This window comes from Bombina bombina, chromosome 7, assembly GCF_027579735.1.
Source record: "Bombina bombina isolate aBomBom1 chromosome 7, aBomBom1.pri, whole genome shotgun sequence".
NCBI lineage: Eukaryota > Metazoa > Chordata > Amphibia > Anura > Bombinatoridae > Bombina > Bombina bombina.
Window position 1 is genome coordinate 429,042,563 of NC_069505.1, and position 20,782 is coordinate 429,063,344.

Sequence of the window (20,782 nt, forward strand, 5' to 3'; positions counted from 1 at the left end):
ATGCTATGGGAAACTGCATGTGTAGAGAAATAAGAATGTAGGGTACGCACCTCACTGGACGACAACTCCTCAGAGGTGGACATCTCCGTGGTATCAAACATGTTTGATATTATCACATTATCAAGGCATATGGAATATGAGAGGGCGGAACTAAGGCCTCCTCACCATATACACAGGAATTGCTCTTTAGGAAGAGAGGGAGTGCCCTTTAAAGTAACAAAATCCCCCATTACTAGTGCAATAAAGGGAGAACTAGAAAATAAAACATCTTGTTTTATTAAAAAAAAAAAAAACAGCACCGTTATACCCCAATGGCTGGGGCACTCACCACCTCCTATGACCCAGACAGTAAAGAGATTTATGACTCCTCTCTGATAGACACCCGGTCAGGAAAAAGGGAATGAATCACATGGTGCACAATGCAGGACCATCCCTGCTATGAGAAAAAGCGCCAAGCTTGTAAGCTGCATGGCTCTCAAAGTGAAACCTGTATATTCCATAACAGCCTATGAGCCCATAACATCTCACACATAAAAGCAGCATAAAATTAAATAAACATAGAAGATTATTCCCCCTTGTTCAAAAATCCCCGTAAGGAGATATTAACCCTTGATTCTATAAAGATAAAAGGAGTCATACTGTGACTCTGTCTTCTTGCGTTATCATACATGAATAAAATATAAAACGATCTTATCAGAATCTATGCCGTGGAACAGGAACACGGCCCTTCAAGTGTGACAGATAGTCCTGTGACGAAAGGCAAAGAATGACTGGGGTTATGAGGAAGTGGAGGGAGGTATTTAAGCTGGGGTGTCTTTGCCTCCTCCTCGTGGTCAGGTTCAGTATTTCCCACAAGTAAGGAATGCAGCTGTGGACTCTTCCCATATTAAGATGGAAACTAGTTTGTGTAAGTTATGTGTATACTGTAACCAGCATGACCCTTGTTTTACACATATGCTGCCCTAGCTGTGACTGCAGTTTAAGGCTAATACTGTATATTGTAACCAGCGTGACCCTTGTATAACACATATCACATATGCTGCCCTAGCTGTAACTGCAGTGTACAGTGTAAGAATAATACTGTATATTGTAACCAGCGTGACCCTTGTATAACATCACATATACTGCCCTAGCTGTGACTGCAGTGTACAGTGTAAGGTTAATACTGTATATTGTAACCAGCGTGACCCTTGTATAACACATATCACATATACTGCCCTAGCTGTGACTGCAGTGTACAGTGTAAGGTTAATACTGTATATTGTAACCAGTGTGACCCTTGTATAACACATATCACATACTGCCCTAGCTGTAACTGCAGTGTACAGTGTAAGACTAATACTGTATATTGTAACCAGCGTGACCCTTGTATAACACATATCACATACTGCCCTAGCTGTAACTGCAGTGTACAGTGTAAGACTAATACTGTATATTGTAACCAGCGTGACCCTTGTATAACACATATCACATATACTGCCCTAGCTGTGACTGTAGTGTACAGTGTAAGACTAATACTGTATATTGTAACCAGCGTGACCCTTGTATAACACATATCACATATGCTGCCCTATCTATGACTGCAGTGTACAGTGTAAGGCTAATACTGTATATTGTAACCAGCGTGACCCTTGTATAACACATATCACATATACTGCCCTAGCTGTGACTGCAGTGTACAGTGTAATACTAATACTGTATATTGTAACCAGCGTGACCCTTGTATAACACCTATCACATATACTGCCCTAGCTGTAACTGCAGTGTAATACTAATACTGTATATTGTAACCAGCGTGACCCTAGTATAACACATATCACATATACTGCCCTAGCTGTGACTGCAGTGTACAGTGTAAGACTAATACTGTATATTGTAACCAGCGTGACCCTTGTATAACACATATCACATATACTGCCCTAGCTGTGACTGCAGTGTACAGTGTAAGACTAATACTGTATATTGTAACCAGCGTGACCCTTGTATAACACATATCACATATACTGCCCTAGCTGTAACTGCAGTGTACAGTGTAAGACTAATACTGTATATTGTAACCAGCGTGACCCTTGTATAACACATATCACATATACTGCCCTAGTTGTGACTGCAGTGTACAGTGTAATACTAATACTGTATATTGTAACCAGCGTGACCCTTGTATAACACATATCACATATACTGCCCTAGTTGTGACTGCAGTTTACAGTGTAAGACTAATACTGTATATTGTAACCAGCGTGACCCTTGTATAACACATATCACATATACTGCCCTAGTTGTGACTGCAGTGTACAGTGTAATACTAATACTGTATATTGTAACCAGCGTGACCCTTGTATAACACATATCACATATGCTGCCCTTTCTATGACTGCAGTGTACAGTGTAAGACTAATACTGTATATTGTAACCAGCGTGACCCTTGTATAACACATATCACATATACTGCCCTAGCTGTAACTGCAGTGTACAGTGTAAGACTAATACTGTATATTGTAACCAGCGTGACCCTTGTATAACACATATCACATACACTGCCCTAGTTGTGACTGCAGTGTACAGTGTAAGACTAATACTGTATATTGTAACCAGCGTGACCCTTGTGTAACACATATCACATATACTGCCCTAGTTGTGACTGCAGTGTACAGTGTAATACTAATACTGTATATTGTAACCAGCGTGACCCTTGTATAACACATATCACATATACTGCCCTAGCTGTGACTGCAGTGTACAGTGTAAGGCTAATACTGTATATTGTAACCAGCGTGAACCTTGTATAACACATGAACTAAAACAACAAAAAACACAAGCGCATCCGAGAATCACTGTATCTTTCTTTATTTTTATAAAAGTAAAGCCATAAAAATGTACACTTACAAGATAAGTGCAAATAATGTGCACGTAATAATTAAAGCTGCTCTCCACTTCCAGCACAAGCTGTAGTATCTGGTCTTTGCAATGGGAGCTATGTGTCCGCTCTCCAGTCTTTATTTCTCCAGTTCAGTGGCTCAGCTTGTCCGGTATTATTTCACCGGTAATGTACGATTGTCCCCCTCAATAGGCAAGGTTTGTTTAACTTTCCTCCCGAACGCTTTTCATTCACTCTCGGGTGAACTTTCTCAACGGGCTTTGTATGCTGATCAGCTGTTGGTCTGTGCTTTAAATTTACCGGGTTTGGCTCTCATTGGTTAGTGTCATATTGCTCACACTTACATAGTATCTGAGCTTCCTTCGTTAGACCTGATAATTCATTAGTACAAATGCTCTACGGATGTTGGATTGTAACATTTCTTAAAACATTTATGTTGGTAAAATAACTCATTTGTAAGAAACTGTTTACAAGTACCACCTATTGATATGTATCTTAAAATTATTTCCACATTAAAAAATAATCTACAATCAACTTTTTTTTAAAAAAATACTTAAAATCACTTGAAAAATGGTAAAATTATGAATTGATACAAAACATTCAGAAAATAATTTAACAAACAATTTTTAAAAGATGTAATTTGATAAGTATTAATTGAACTTTATTTTGATACTGAAAGTCACTAACAGACAGAACATTCTACATACTTAAAATAATAAAATCCAGTTTAACCCCTTAACGACACGCGTCGTACAGGGTACGTCTTGCACAAACTGGTCTTTAAAGACCAGCGACGTACCCTGTACGACGTTGGGGTTGAAAGCGGCTGGAAGCGATCCTGATCGCTTCCAGCCGCTTTCCGGTTATTGTAGTGATGCCTCGATATCGAGGCATCACTGCAATAACATTTTTCCCCATCCGATGCAGAGAGAGCCACTCTGTGGCCCTCTCTGCACCGGACATCGATGCCGCGATCGTTGGTGGGTGGGAGCAGACGTGGGAGGCGGGTGGGCGGCGATCGATGATGACCGGTGGGCGGGATCGTGGGCGGGATTGCTGGGGGGGCGCGCACGGACGCGCGCGCGTGCACAGGGGAGGCGGGCGGGCGCGTGCACGGGGAGGGAGCGGGTGGGAACCGTTACACTATGGAACAGTGGTTTATATTTAGAGGGAGAGAGGGGGGATAAATATGTTAATCGAAGGGATCTGGGAGGGGGTGGGGGTTTAGTCTTGGGGGGGGAAGCTACACTACAGAAAAGTGGGGAAAAATTAAAAAATATACTTTAAAAAAAAATATATTTTTTTTGTAAACTGGGTACTGGCAGACAGCTGCCAGTACCCAAGATGGCTCCCAATAATGTAGAGGGGGAGGGTTAGAGAGCTGTTTGGGGGGGGATCAGGGAGGTTTGGGGCTAAGAGGGATCCTACACAGCAGCATATGTAAATATGCTCCCAAAAAAAAAAAGAAAAAAAAAAAAGATACCTTTTATTTTAGTACTGGCAGACTTTCTGCCAGTACTTAAGATGGCGGGGACAATTGTGGGGTGGGGGAGGGAAGAGAGCTGTTTGGGAGGGATCAGTGGGTCTGATGTGTCAGGTGGGAGGCTGATCTCTACACTAAAGCTAAAATTAACCCTGCAAGCTCCCTACAAGATCCCTAATTAACCCCTTCACTGCTAGCCATAATACACGTGTGATGTGCAGCGGCATTTAGCAGCCTTCTAATTACCAAAAAGCATTGCCAAAGCCATATATGTCTGCTATTTCTGAACAAAGGGGATACCAGAGAAGCATTTACAACCATTTGTGCTATAATTGCACAAGCTGTTTGTAAATAATTTCAGTGAGAAACCTAAAATTGCGAAAAAAATTACGTTTTTTTTTAATTTGATCGCATTTGGCGGTGAAATGGTGGCATTAAATTTACCAAAATGGGCCTAGATCAATACTTTGGGTTGTCTACTACACTACACTAAAGCTAAAATTAACTCTACAAGCTCCCTACATGCTCCCTAATTAACCCCTTCACTGCTGGGCATAAAACACGTGTGGCGCGCAGTGGCATTTAGCAGCCTTCTAATTACCAAAAAGCAACGCCAAAGCCATATAAGTCTGCTATTTCTGAACAAAGGGGATCCCAGAGAAGCACTTACAACCATTTATGCCATAATTGCACAAGTTGTTTGTAAATAATTTCTGTGAGAAACCTAAAGTTTGTGAAAAAGTGAACATTTTTTTTTATTTGATCGCATTTGGCGGTGAAATGGTGGCATGAAATATACCAAAATGGGCCTAGATCAATACTTTGGGATGTCTTCTAAAAAAAAATATATACATGTCAAGGGATATTTAGGTATTCCTGACAGATATCAGGGTTCCAATGTAACTAGCGCTCATTTTGAAAAAAAGTGGTTTTGAAATAGCAAAGTGCTACTTGTATTTATGGCCCTATAACTTGCAAAAAAAGCAAAGAATATGTAAACATTGGGTATTTCTAAACTCAGGACAAATTTTAGAAACTATTTAGCATGGTTGTTTTTTGGTGGTTGTAGATGTGTAACAGATTTTGGGGGTCAAAGTTAGAAAAAGTGTGTTTTTTTCCATTTTTTCCTCATATTTTATAATATTTTTAATAGTAAATTATAAGATATGATGAAAATAATGGTATCTTTAGAAAGTCCATTTAGTGGCGAGAAAAACGGTATATAATATGTGTGGGTACAGTAAACGAGTAAGAGGAAAATTACAGCTAAACACAAACACCGCAGAAATGTAAAAATAGCCCTGGTCCTTAAGGGAAAGAAATTTAAAAATGGCCGTGTCCTTAAGGGGTTAAACAAACTATCATTAAATTTTACTTGGTTTATTTATATTTTCTTTTTTAAAAATATTTTTTTTAAAATAATAATAATTGCTATGAATTGACGTTATACTACTCTTTACCTATTTTTTGGGACAGACTTATATTACACTACACCATAAATGCTTGAAGATCAATTTCTATATTTAATCCTCTTGGGCTCAGACTTCCTAATTGATGGATCCACTTGGTTTCAGCTTTTCTGAGTTTTAATAAGCGATTGCCATAATTATTATGATTAGTAACATGCTCCAACACTTTGAATGTAATTCCTACACTACTACACTGATGTTTTAATTTGCAATGATGGGATACACTATGGCCTTCCAAGCCATTTTTTATATTATTCAAATGTTCAGACTCTCCTTTTTATTTTACGTTTAGTGCGCCCTATATATATTAATCCACAAATACACATCATTTGGTACACTACATATGTTGAATTACATGTAGTTCTATCTTTGATCTTAAATTCATTAGTTCTATCCCAATTCCAGGTACTCTCTGATGTTCCATCTATAATAGGGCATAAACAACAGTCTGTTTTCCTACACCTATATGTTCCTCGTTTAAGTGATAACCAATTTGACAGGGTTCCCTCATTTTTAGGTCTTGTAGCTTTTAATTTAGATGGAGCAATTAAACTCTTGATATCCCTATTTTTTCTATACACTACATCAGGCCGCTCATCTAATTCTCCTGCTAATACTGGATCAGCTAATAAAATTTTCCAATCTTTGTTTAAAATTGATCTAACTCCCTGTACTCCTTCACTATATGTTGTTATAAAAGTAGTATTATTCTTCTTCTTTCTTACACTTGATACTTTATTTTCTTTATCCATTAGCAGCCTATTTCTATCATATTCTAACCCTCTTTGTTTAGCTTCTTCCACCACTGATTTTTCATAGCCTTTTAGTAGGAATTTATTACCCATTATATCTGCTTCATACATATAATTAGTAACATCTGTACAATTCCTCTGTATGCGCCTAAATTGCCCACTTGGGATATTTTTCTTCCAAAGGGGTAGGTGGCCACTCGTGGCATGTAAAAATCCATTTTTATCAGTGGCTTTTCTAAAATTCCTCACTGCTATCTTATTTGAGTCATCTATATACAAAACCAGATCCAAAAATTCTATATCTGTAGATGAAATTTTACTAGTGTACTCAAGATTATATTTGTTGTTATTTATATATTTTATGAAATCCTCTGCTTCTTCTATTGATCCCTTCCAGATCATAATAATGTCATCTATAAATCTATAGTACTTGTATATATTAGAATTAAACCTATGTTTACCCCAAAACATGGAATTTTCAAAATGCCCCATATAAATATTAGCGTAAGATGGGGCCATATTGGTCCCCATTGCTGTTCCTTGAATTTGATTGTAATACTTTCCTTCGAACAAAAAATAATTATGGGTTAATATATAAGAAATACTATCACCTATGAATTTCACATGTATATCTGGGATATTCCACGCTATACTAGTTTCTTTAAATGCTTCTATACCTAATTTGTGGGGGATTTTTGTGTATAACGAGGATACATCACAAGATATCCACAAGAAGTCTTCTTGCCATCCTATACCTTCAAAAATATTTATAGTGTGGGTTGTATCTTTAAGGTACGATCTAACCTTTTTTGCCATTGGTTGAAGATACCAATCAACATAAATTTATAAATTGCTACTTAGTGAACCAATTCCTGACACAATTGGTCTTCCCGGAGGGTTGGTGCTGTTTTTGTGGACTTTTGGGATGTGGTAAAACGTGGGTACATTAGGACTGACTTTATATATAAACTTAAATTCCTCATCATCAATGATATTACTATCCTTTGCTTTCATCAATAATGAATATAATTCACCTTTATATTGTTCAGTCGGATTTCTATCTAGAATAGCATATACTTGTCTATCCCCTAATAACACTTGTGCTTCTTTTAGATAGTCACTTTTATTTTGTATGACAGTTCCACCTCCTTTATCTGATTGGCGAATTACTATTGTACTGTCATTTGTTAGATTCTTAAGGGCTTGTCTTTCTCTCATATTAAGATTGTCATTATATTTATTTACAAACTTCCCTTGGTTTTTCTCAAAATATAATTTTAAATCTTCAGTAACTAGTTTGTTATAGGTATATATATATTCTCCCTGTGCTTGATGTGGGTAAAAGGTAGAACGAGATTTCAACCCACTATGTCTTAATTCTTGTTCCTCTTCATAAACACTACAATTAAGTATTTCATCTAGGTTTATATCTACGAGGTTACTTGCTAAGTCCGAGGATGCTTGCCTACAGCTTTCCTGTTCTAAATATTTAAGACAATTTATAGTTTTTATGTCCTCTAAGTTGAAATTAGTTACACTACTTTTCTGCACAGTATTATTATATTCTTTAATGTAGTATCTTTTAAGGGTTAGCTTTCTAATGAATTTTTGCAAGTCAATGTATGTATCAAATTTATTAGGGGCTTTCTTGGGGGCAAATTTTAAGCCCTTACTCAGTAGGCTAATTTCTTCGTCTTTAAGCACTCTATCTGAAAGGTTAAAAATATCTTTCTTTGCAGTCTCTAATTCCACCTTCTTTGTTTGTTTCTGCTGAAGTCTGGCACCTCCTCTACATCCTCTCTTTGTTCCCACCCTCTTTTGGCTACTCTCTGATTCTGATTTTGTTGCCCCCATTGTCTCTGTTCTAGTGGTCTCGAGTACGTGTTCTGTGTGTATGGTGGCGGCCTCTGTTTCTTTCGTATAAAAAATGATTCTCATTATGTTGTGTATTATACGATGTTCTAGAATTCCCATTATATTGGGAATTATATATTGGTCTAGAGTTATCAATAGGTTGGTGACTTATATTCTCTTTTGGTTTAGCTCCCTCCCTATTCCATATTGGAGGTGAAATCGATACATACATTGACTTGCAAAAATTCATTAGAAAGCTAACCCTTAAAAGATACTACATTAAAGAATATAATAATACTGTACAGAAAAGTAGTGTAACTAATTTCAACTTAGAGGACATAAAAACTATAAATAGTCTTAAATATTTAGAACAGGAAAGCTGTAGGCAAGCATCCTCGGACTTAGCAAGTAACCTCGTAGATATAAACCTAGATGAAATACTTAATTGTAGTGTTTATGAAGAGGAACAAGAATTAAGACATAGTGGGTTGAAATCTCGTTCTATCTTTTACCCACATCAAGCACAGGGAGAATATATATATACCTATAACAAACTAGTTACCGAAGATTTAAAATTATATTTTGAGAAAAACCAAGGGAAGTTTGTAAATAAATATAATGACAATCTTAATATGAGAGAAAGACAAGCCCTTAAGAATCTAACAAATGACAGTACAATAGTAATTCGCCAATCAGATAAAAAAGGTGGAACTGTCATACAAAATAAAAGTGACTATCTAAAAGAAGCACAAGTGTTATTAGGGGATAGACAAGTATATGCTATTCTAGATAGAAATCCGACTGAACAATATAAAGGTGAATTATATTCATTATTGATGAAAGCAAAGGATAGTAATATCATTGATGATGAGGAATTTAAGTTTATATATAAAGTCAGTCCTAATGTACCCACGTTTTACCACATCCCAAAAGTCCACAAAAACAGCACCAACCCTCCGGGAAGACCAATTGTGTCAGGAATTGGTTCACTAAGTAGCAATTTATCCATTTATGTTGATTGGTATCTTCAACCAATGGCAAAAAAGGTTAGATCGTACCTTAAAGATACAACCCACACTATAAATATTTTTGAAGGTATAGGATGGCAAGAAGACTTCTTGTGGATATCTTGTGATGTATCCTCGTTATACACAAAAATCCCCCACAAATTAGGTATAGAAGCATTTAAAGAAACTAGTATAGGGTGGAATATCCCAGATATACATGTGAAATTCATAGGTGATAGTATTTCTTATATATTAACCCATAATTATTTTTTGTTCGAAGGAAAGTATTACAATCAAATTCAAGGGACTATATGGCCCCATCTTACGCTAATATTTATATGGGGCATTTTGAAAATTCCATGTTTTGGGGTAAACATAAGTTTAATTCTAATATATACAAGAACTATAGATTTATAGATGACATTATTATGATCTGGAAGGGATCAATAGAAGAAGCAGAGGATTTCATAAAATATATAAATAACAACAAATATAATCTTGAGTTCACTAGTAAAATTTCATCTACAGATATAGAATTTTTGGATCTGGTTTTGTATATAGATGACTCAAATAAGATAGCAGTGAGGAATTTTAGAAAAGCCACTGATAAAAATGGATTTTTACATGCCACGAGTGGCCACCTACCCCTTTGGAAGAAAAATATCCCAAGTGGGCAATTTAGGCGCATACGGAGGAATTGTACAGATGTTACTAATTATATGTATGAAGCAGATATAATGGGTAATAAATTCCTACAAAAAGGCTATGAAAAATCAGTGGTGGAAGAAGCTAAACAAAGAGGGTTAGAATATGATAGGAATAGGCTGCTAATGGATAAAGAAAATAAAGTATCAAGTGTAAGAAAGAAGAAGAATAATACTACTTTTATAACAACATATAGTGAAGGAGTACAGGGAGTTAGATCAATTTTAAACAAAGATTGGAAAATTTTATTAGCTGATCCAGTATTAGCAGGAGAATTAGATGAGCGGCCTGATGTAGTGTATAGAAAAAACAGGGATATCAAGAGTTTAATTGCTCCATCTAAATTAAAAGCTACAAGACCTAAAAATGAGGGAACCCTGTCAAATTGGTTATCACTTAAACCAGGAACATATAGGTGTAGGAAAACAGACTGTTGTTTATGCCCTATTATAGATGGAACATCAGAGAGTACCTGGAATTGGGATAGAACTAATGAATTTAAGATCAAAGATAGAACTACATGTAATTCAACATATGTAGTGTACCAAATGATGTGTATTTGTGGATTAATATATATAGGGTGCACTAAACGTAAAATAAAAAGGAGAGTCTATGAACATTTGAATAATATAAAAAATGGCTTGGAAGGCCATAGTGTATCCCATCATTGCAAATTAAAACATCAGTGTAGTAGTGTAGGAATTACATTCAAAGTGTTGGAGCATGTTACTAATCATAATAATTATGGCAATCGCTTATTAAAACTCAGAAAAGCTGAAACCAAGTGGATCCATCAATTAGGAAGTCTGAGCCCAAGAGGATTAAATATAGAAATTGATCTTCAAGCATTTATGGTGTAGTGTAATATAAGTCTGTCCCAAAAAATAGGTAAAGAGTAGTATAACGTCAATTCATAGCAATTATTATTATTTTTTTTTAAATATTTTTAAAAAAGAAAATATAAATAAACCAAGTAAAATTTAATGATAGTTTGTTTAAACTGGATTTTATTATTTTAAGTATGTAGAATGTTCTGTCTGTTAGTGACTTTCAGTATCAAAATGAAGTTCAATTAATACTTATCAAATTACATCTTTTAAAAATTGTTTGTTAAATTATTTTCTGAATGTTTTGTATCAATTCATAATTTTACCATTTTTCAAGTGATTTTAAGTATTTTTTTTAAAAAAAGTTGATTGTAGATAATTTTTTAATGTGGAAATAATTTTAAGATACATATCAATAGGTGGTACTTGTAAACAGTTTCTTACAAATGAGTTATTTTACCAACATAAATGTTTTAAGAAATGTTACAATCCAACATCCGTAGAGCATTTGTACTAATGAATTATCAGGTCTAACGAAGGAAGCTCAGATACTATGTAAGTGTGAGCAATATGACACTAACCAATGAGAGCCAAACCCAGTAAATTTAAAGCACAGACCAACAGCTGATCAGCATACAAAGCCCGTTGAGAAAGTTCACCCGAGAGTGAATGAAAAGCGTTCGGGAGGAAAGTTAAACAAACCTTGCCTATTGAGGGGGACAATCGTACATTACCGGTGAAATAATACCGGACAAGCTGAGCCACTGAACTGGAGAAATAAAGACTGGAGAGCGGACACATAGCTCCCATTGCAAAGACCAGATACTACAGCTTGTGCTGGAAGTGGAGAGCAGCTTTAATTATTACGTGCACATTATTTGCACTTATCTTGTAAGTGTACATTTTTATGGCTTTACTTTTATAAAAATAAAGAAAGATACAGTGATTCTCGGATGCGCTTGTGTTTTTTGTTGTTTTAGTTCGTGTGTAAGGAGGATCTGGACACAAGTAGGATCCTGAGACAAGCAGCAACGGAAAGATCACACATATCAGCTGGAAATATATCGTGAAGGAGTATCTAAGCCATACTAACTTCATCTGGACTCTAACACACTGTGGGACCTATTCAGACTTAAGTGGTTGAACTGCGGTATTTATACCTTGAATATTGTATTAAACATTTGTATATGTATAATTGATTTTTATTAGCCTATAGAATTGCCCACTAGGATAGGAAAATATACATATAGTAAGAAACATAACTAAATTATTTGTGGGAGAAAAGTATCAGTATTTCACCATTTGAGAGTTTATAATTGTTCAAAAAAGGAATTTTTTTCATTTTTTTCATTTTAGAATTTTAAATTGTGGTATTTAATAGGTGTATCCTATATCAATTCATTTTTTGCGCTGCCACATTTTTTGTATTTAGATAGAGCTTGTATAACACATATCACATATACTGCCCTAGCTGTGACTGCAGTGTACAGTGTAAGACTAATACTGTAAATTGTAACCAGTGTGACCCTTGTATAACACATATCACATATACTACCCTAGCTGTGACTGCAGTGTACAGTGTAAGACTAATACTGTATATTGTAACCAGCGTGACCCTTGTATAACACCTATCACATATACTGCCCTAGCTGTGACTGCAGTGTACAGTGTAAGACTAATACTGTATATTGTAACCAGTGTGACCCTTGTATAACACATATCACATATACTGCCCTAGCTGTGACTGCAGTGTACAGTGTAAGACTAATACTGTATATTGTAACCAGCGTGACCCTTGTATAACACATATCACATATACTGCCCTAGCTGTGACTGCAGTGTACAGTGTAAGACTAATACTGTATATTGTAACCAGCGTGACCCTTGTATAACACATATCACATATACTGCCCTAGCTGTAACTGCAGTGTAATACTAATACTGTATATTGTAACCAGTGTGACCCTTGTATAACACATATCACATATACTGCCCTAGCTGTGACTGCAGTGTACGACTAATACTGTATATTGTAACCAGCGTGACCCTTGTATAACACATATCACATATACTGCCCTAGCTGTGACTGCAGTGTACAGTGTAATACTAATACTGTATATTGTAACCAGTGTGACCCTTGTATAACACATATCACATATACTGCCCTAGCTGTGACTGCAGTGTACAGTGTAAGACTAATACTGAATATTGCAACCAGTGTGACCCTTGTATAACACATATCACATATACTGCCCTAGCTGTGACTGCAGTGTACAGTGTAATACTAATACTGTATATTGTAACCAGTGTGACCCTTGTATAACACATATCACATATACTGCCCTAGCTGTGACTGCAGTGTACAGTGTAAGACTAATACTGTATATTGTAACCAGCGTGACCCTTGTATAACACATATCACATATACTGCCCTTGCTGTGACTGCAGTGTACAGTGTAAGACTAATACTGTATATTGTAACTAGCGTGACCCTTGTATAACACATATCACATATACTGCCCTAGCTGTAACTGCAGTGTAATACTAATACTGTATATTGTAACCAGTGTGACCCTTGTATAACACATATCACATATACTGCCCTAGTTGTGACTGCAGTGTACAGTGTAAGACTAATACTGTATATTGTAACCAGCGTGACCCTTGTATAACACATATCACATATACTGCGCTAGTTGTGACTGCAGTGTACAGTGTAATACTAATACTGTATATTGTAACCAGCGTGACCCTTGTATAACACATATCACATATACTGCCCTAGTTGTGACTGCAGTGTACAGTGTAAGACTAATACTGTATATTGTAACCAGCGTGACCCTTGTATAACACATATCACATATACTGCCCTAGCTGTGACTGCAGTGTACAGTGTAAGACTAATACTGTATATTGTAACTAGCGTGACCCTTGTATAACACATATCACATATACTGCCCTAGCTGTGACTGCAGTGTAAAGTGTAATACTAATACTGTATATTGTAACCAGTGTGACCCTTGTATAACACATATCACATATACTGCCCTAGTTGTGACTGCAGTGTACAGTGTAAAGCTAATACTGTATATTCTAACCAGTGTGACCCTTGTATAACACATATCACATATACTGCCCTAGCTGTGACTGCAGTGTACAGTGTAATACTAATACTGTATATTGTAACCAGTGTGACCCTTGTATAACACATATCACATATACTGCCCTAGTTGTGACTGCAGTGTACAGTGTAAAGCTAATACTGTATATTGTAACCAGCGTGACCCTTGTATAACATCACATATACTGCCCTAGCTGTGACTGCAGTGTACAGTGTAAGAGTAATACTGTATATTGTAACCAGCATGACCCTTGTATAACACATATCACATATACTGCCCTAGTTGTGACTGCAGTGTACAGTGTAAGGCTAATACTGTATATTGTAACCAGCATGACCCTTGTATAACACATATCACATATACTGCCCTAGTTGTGACTGCAGTGTACAGTGTAAGACTAATACTGTATATTGTAACCAGTGTGACCCTTGTATAACACATATCATATATGCTGCCCTAGCTGTAACTGCAGTGTAAGGCTAATACTGTATATTGTAACCAGCGTGACCCTTGTATAACACATATCACATATACTGCCCTAGCTGTGACTGCAGTGTACAGTGTAAGACTAATACTGTATATTGTAACCAGCATGACCCTTGTATAACACATATCACATATACTGCCCTAGTTGTGACTGCAGTGTACAGTGTAAGACTAATACAGTATATTGTAACCAGTGTGACCCTTGTATAACACATATCACATATACTGCCCTAGTTGTGACTGCAGTGTACAGTGTAATACTAATACTGTATATTGTAACCAGCGTGACCCTTGTATAACACATATCACATATGCTGCCCTAGCTGTGACTGCAGTGTAATACTAATACTGTATATTGTAACCAGTGTGACCCTTGTATAACACATATCACATATACTGCCCTAGTTGTGACTGCAGTGTACAGTGTAATACTAATACTGTATATTGTAACCAGCGTGACCCTTGTATAACACATATCACATATGCTGCCCTAGCTGTGACTGCAGTGTAATACTAATACTGTATATTGTAACCAGTGTGACCCTTGTATAACACATATCACATATACTGCCCTAGTTGTGACTGCAGTGTACAGTGTAAAGCTAATACTGTATATTGTAACCAGTGTGACCCTTGTATAACACATATCACATATACTGCCCTTGCTGTGACTGCAGTGTACAGTGTAAGACTAATACTGTATATTGTAACCAGCGTGACCCTTGTATAACACATATCACATATACTGCCCTTGCTGTGACTGCAGTGTACAGTGTAAGACTAATACTGTATATTGTAACCAGTGTGACCCTTGTATAACACATATCACATATACTGCCCTAGTTGTGACTGCAGTGTACAGTGTAATACTAATACTGTATATTGTAACCAGCGTGACCCTTGTATAACACATATCACATATGCTGCCCTAGCTGTGACTGCAGTGTAATACTAATACTGTATATTGTAACCAGTGTGACCCTTGTATAACACATATCACATATACTGCCCTAGTTGTGACTGCAGTGTACAGTGTAAAGCTAATACTGTATATTGTAACCAGTGTGACCCTTGTATAACACATATCACATATACTGCCCTAGTTGTGACTGCAGTGTACAGTGTAAAGCTAATACTGTATATTGTAACCAGTGTGACCCTTGTATAACACATATCACATATACTGCCCTAGTTGTGACTGCAGTGTACAGTGTAATACTAATACTGTATATTGTAACCAGCGTGACCCTTGTATAACACATCTCACATATACTGCCCTAGCTGTGACTGCAGTGAACAGTGTAATACTAATACTGTATATTGTAACCAGCGTGACCCTTGTATAACACATATCACATATACTGCCCTAGCTGTGACTGTAGTGTACAGTGTAAGGTTAATACTGTATATTGTAACCAACGTGACCCTTGTATAACACATATCACATATACTGCCCTAGTTGTAACTGCAGTGTACAGTGTAAGGTTAATACTGTATATTGTAACCAGCGTGACCCTTGTATAACACATATCACATATACTGCCCTAGCTGTGACTGCAGTGTACAGTGTAAGACTAATACTGTATATTGTAACCAGCGTGACCCTTGTATAACACATATCACATATACTGCCCTAGCTGTGACTGCAGTGTACAGTGTAAGACTAATACTGTATATTGTAACCAGCGTGACCCTTGTATAACACATATCACATATCCTGCCCTAGCTGTGACTGCAGTGTACAGTGTAAGACTAATACTGTATATTGTAACCAGCGTGACCCTTGTATAACACATATCACATATACTGCCCTAGCTGTGACTGCAGTGTACAGTGTAAGGCTAATACTGTATATTGTAACCAGCGTGACCCTTGTATAACACATATCACATATACTGCCCTAGCTGTGACTGCAGTGAACAGTGTAAGGCTAATACTGTATATTGTAACCAGCGTGACCCTTGTATAACACATATCACATATACTGCCCTAGCTGTGACTGCAGTGTACAGTGTAAGGCTAATACTGTATATTGTAACCAGCGTGACCCTTGTATAACACATATCACATATACTGCCCTAGCTGTGACTGCAGTGAACAGTGTAAGGCTAATACTGTATATTGTAACCAGCGTGACCCTTGTATAACACCTATCACATATACTGCCCTAGCTGTAACTGCAGTGTAATACTAATACTGTACATTGTAACCAGCGTGACCCTTGTATAACACATATCACATATACTGACCTAGCCGTGACTGTAGTGTACAGTGTAATACTAATACTGTATATTGTAACCAGCGTGACCCTTGTATAACACATATCACATATACTGCCCTAGCTGTAACTGCAGTGTACAGTGTAAGACTAATACTGTATATTGTAACCAGTGTGACCCTTGTATAACACATATCACATATACTGCCCTAGCTGTGACTGCAGTGTACAGTGTAAGGCTAATACTGTACATTGTAACCAGTGTGACCCTTGTATAACACATATCACATATACTGCCCTAGCTGTGACTGCAGTGTACAGTGTAAGACTAATACTGTATATTGTAACCAGCGTGACCCTTGTATAACACATATCACATACACTGCCCTAGCTGTGACTGCAGTGTACAGTGTAAGGTTAATACTGTATATTGTAACCAGCGTTACCCTTGTATAACACATCTCACATATACTGCCCTAGCTGTGACTGTAGTGTACAGTGTAATACTAATACTGTATATTGTAACCAGCGTGACCCTTGTATAACACATATCACATATACTGCCCTAGCTGTGACTGCAGTGTACAGTGTAAGGCTAATACTGTACATTGTAACCAGCGTGACCCTTGTATAACACATCTCACATATACTGCCCTAGCTGTGGCTGCAGTGTACAGTGTAAGACTAATACTGTATATTGTAACCAGCGTGACCCTTGTATAACACATATCACATATACTGCCCTAGCTGTGACTGCAGTGTACAGTGTAAGGCTAATACTGTACATTGTAACCAGTGTGACCCTTGTATAACACATATCACATATACTGCCCTAGCTGTGACTGCAGTGTACAGTGTAAGGCTAATACTGTATATTGTAACCAGCGTGACCCTTGTATAACACATATCACATATACTGCCCTAGCTGTGACTGCAGTGAACAGTGTAAGGCTAATACTGTATATTGTAACCAGCGTGACCCTTGTATAACACATATCACATATACTGCCCTAGCTGTGACTGCAGTGTACAGTGTAAGGCTAATACTGTATATTGTAACCAGCGTGACCCTTGTATAACACATATCACATATACTGCCCTAGCTGTGACTGCAGTGTACAGTGTAAGACTAATACTGTATATTGTAACCAGTGTGACCCTTGTATAACACATATCACATATACTGCCCTAGTTGTGACTGCAGTGTACAGTGTAATACTAATACTGTATATTGTAACCAGTGTGACCCTTGTATAACACATATCACACAGATGCTGCCCCATACCGTCCTTAATCTTCTCATCTTCAGGGAAGGAACCATCAGGCCGCACTCCAGCAGCGATCAGGACAGCTCGCGAGTCTTCTAGTACCTGAAGCAGAGAGAAGAAGAAGATGCTAATTCTCCTGTGTAATAATAGCAGAAGTCTGCCAACCCCCTGAGACGCTGCACAAACAGCTGGCGTGGCACTTATGCTCTGGGGATGCCAGTGTGAGGCATCTTGCTCTCACATGCCACAAACATACCATGATCTCAGAATCGCTCTAACAAAGTACACAAGTTAATAACTTCATTTATCACACACACAGGACCTTACATCCGAGTCTGTCTGCAGCGCACAACAGTTAGATTCACACACACACACACACATGCACACACAGAAATACACACACACTAATTTGCATGCATGCACACACAGAAACACACACACACATGCATGCACACACACACTAATTTTCATGCATGCACACACAGAAACACACACACACACCTGCATGCACACACACACACACTAATTTGCATGCATGCACACACAGAAACACACACACATACACACACATGCATGCACACACAGAAACACACACTAATTTGCATACACACACAATGATACACATATACACACACACAGAAACACACATTCATTTGCATGCACACACACACAGATACACATACACAGAAACACACATTCATTTGCATGCACACACACAGAAACACACATTCATTTGCATGCACACACATTGATACACATACACACACACAGAAACACACATTCATTTGCATGCACACACGCACAATGATACACATACATACACACACACATTCTTTTGCATGCACACACAGATACACACACAATAATACACATACACACACGATACACATATACACACACACACACAGAAACATTCATTTGCACACACACAAAACACACATTCATTTGCACGCACACACACACACAGAAAAACACATTCCTTTGCACGCACACATACAGATACACACGATACACATATACACACATTCATTTGCACGCACACACGATACACACACATATATATATATATATATATACACATATATATATACAAATACACACACACACATTTGCACGCACACACAGATACACACAATGATACACATACACAGAAACACACATTCATTTGCACGCACACACTTGCACGCACACACAGATACACACAATGATACACACATTCATTTGCATGCACACACAGATACACACAATGATACACGCACACACAGATACACACGATGCACACATTCATTTGCATGCACACACAGATACACACAATGATACACATACACACATACACAGAAACACACATTCATTTGCACACACAGATACACACAATGATACACATACACACATACACAGAAACACACATACACAATGATACACATATACACACACACAGAAACACATTCATTTGCATGCACACACACACACACACACGATACACACTACACACAATGATACATATACACACGATACATATACACACACACGCACCCTGAGATACACACATGCATACACTACACATATACACGCACACACAGATGCACACGCACACTCTGAAACACACACAATACACATAAATGCACACACAGATGCACACAATACACATACACACAATACACATAAATGGACACACACAATACACATACACAAAATATACGTATGCACACACTCTGATACACACATGCAATACAAATATACAAACACAACACACGATACAAATATACACACACACTCTGATACACACACAATACACATACACGCACACATAATCTACACATACACACTCTGATACGTACATAATACACATACTTACATACACACACGCATGCATACTCTGATACACAATACAAATATACACACACACGCACACATAATATACACATACATACTCTGATACACACATAATACACATACTTACATACACACACATGCATACTCTGATACACAATACAAATATACACACACGCACACATAATATACACATACACATACATACTCTGATACACACATAATACACATACTTACATACACACACATGCATACTCTGATACACAATACAAATATACACACACGCACACATAATATACACATAAACATACATACTCTGATACACACATAATACACATACTTACATACACACGCATACTCTGATACACAATACAAATATACACACACAATACACACACTCACACATAATATACACATACATACTCTGATACACACATAATACACATACTTACATACACACACGCATGCATACTCTGATACACAATACAAATATACACACACACAATACACACACGCACACATAATATACACATACACACGCATACTCTGATACACACATAATACACATACATACACATGCACCCACACACACATTCTGATACACACACAAATATACACACACAATACACACACACGCATGCACACACAGATGCACACACACACACACACACATGCACGCATACCCTGATACACAATACAAATATACATACACACAATACACACACACAAATAATATACACATACATGCACATACACACACACACTCTGATACACACATACTTACATACACACACGCTCACTCTGATACAGACATGCACACACACACAAACACACATGCACACAGATACACAGTCTAGCCATTGGCCAATAATAAACAGGTGAG

The 20,782-nt window shown here is 37.3% G+C and overlaps 1 protein-coding gene across 2 annotated transcripts in view; it reads right to left on the reverse strand.

The window, feature by feature from the left end:
• The window catches only part of CCDC134 (coiled-coil domain containing 134), a 72,340-nt gene that overhangs the window by 12,375 nt on the left and 39,183 nt on the right, over positions 1 to 20,782 (reverse strand). For both annotated transcript variants that reach the window (XM_053721313.1, XM_053721314.1), the window contains one exon: positions 18,087 to 18,171. In XM_053721313.1, the coding sequence (XP_053577288.1) occupies positions 18,087 to 18,171 (85 nt within the window). The remainder of the gene's footprint in view (positions 1 to 18,086; positions 18,172 to 20,782) is intronic.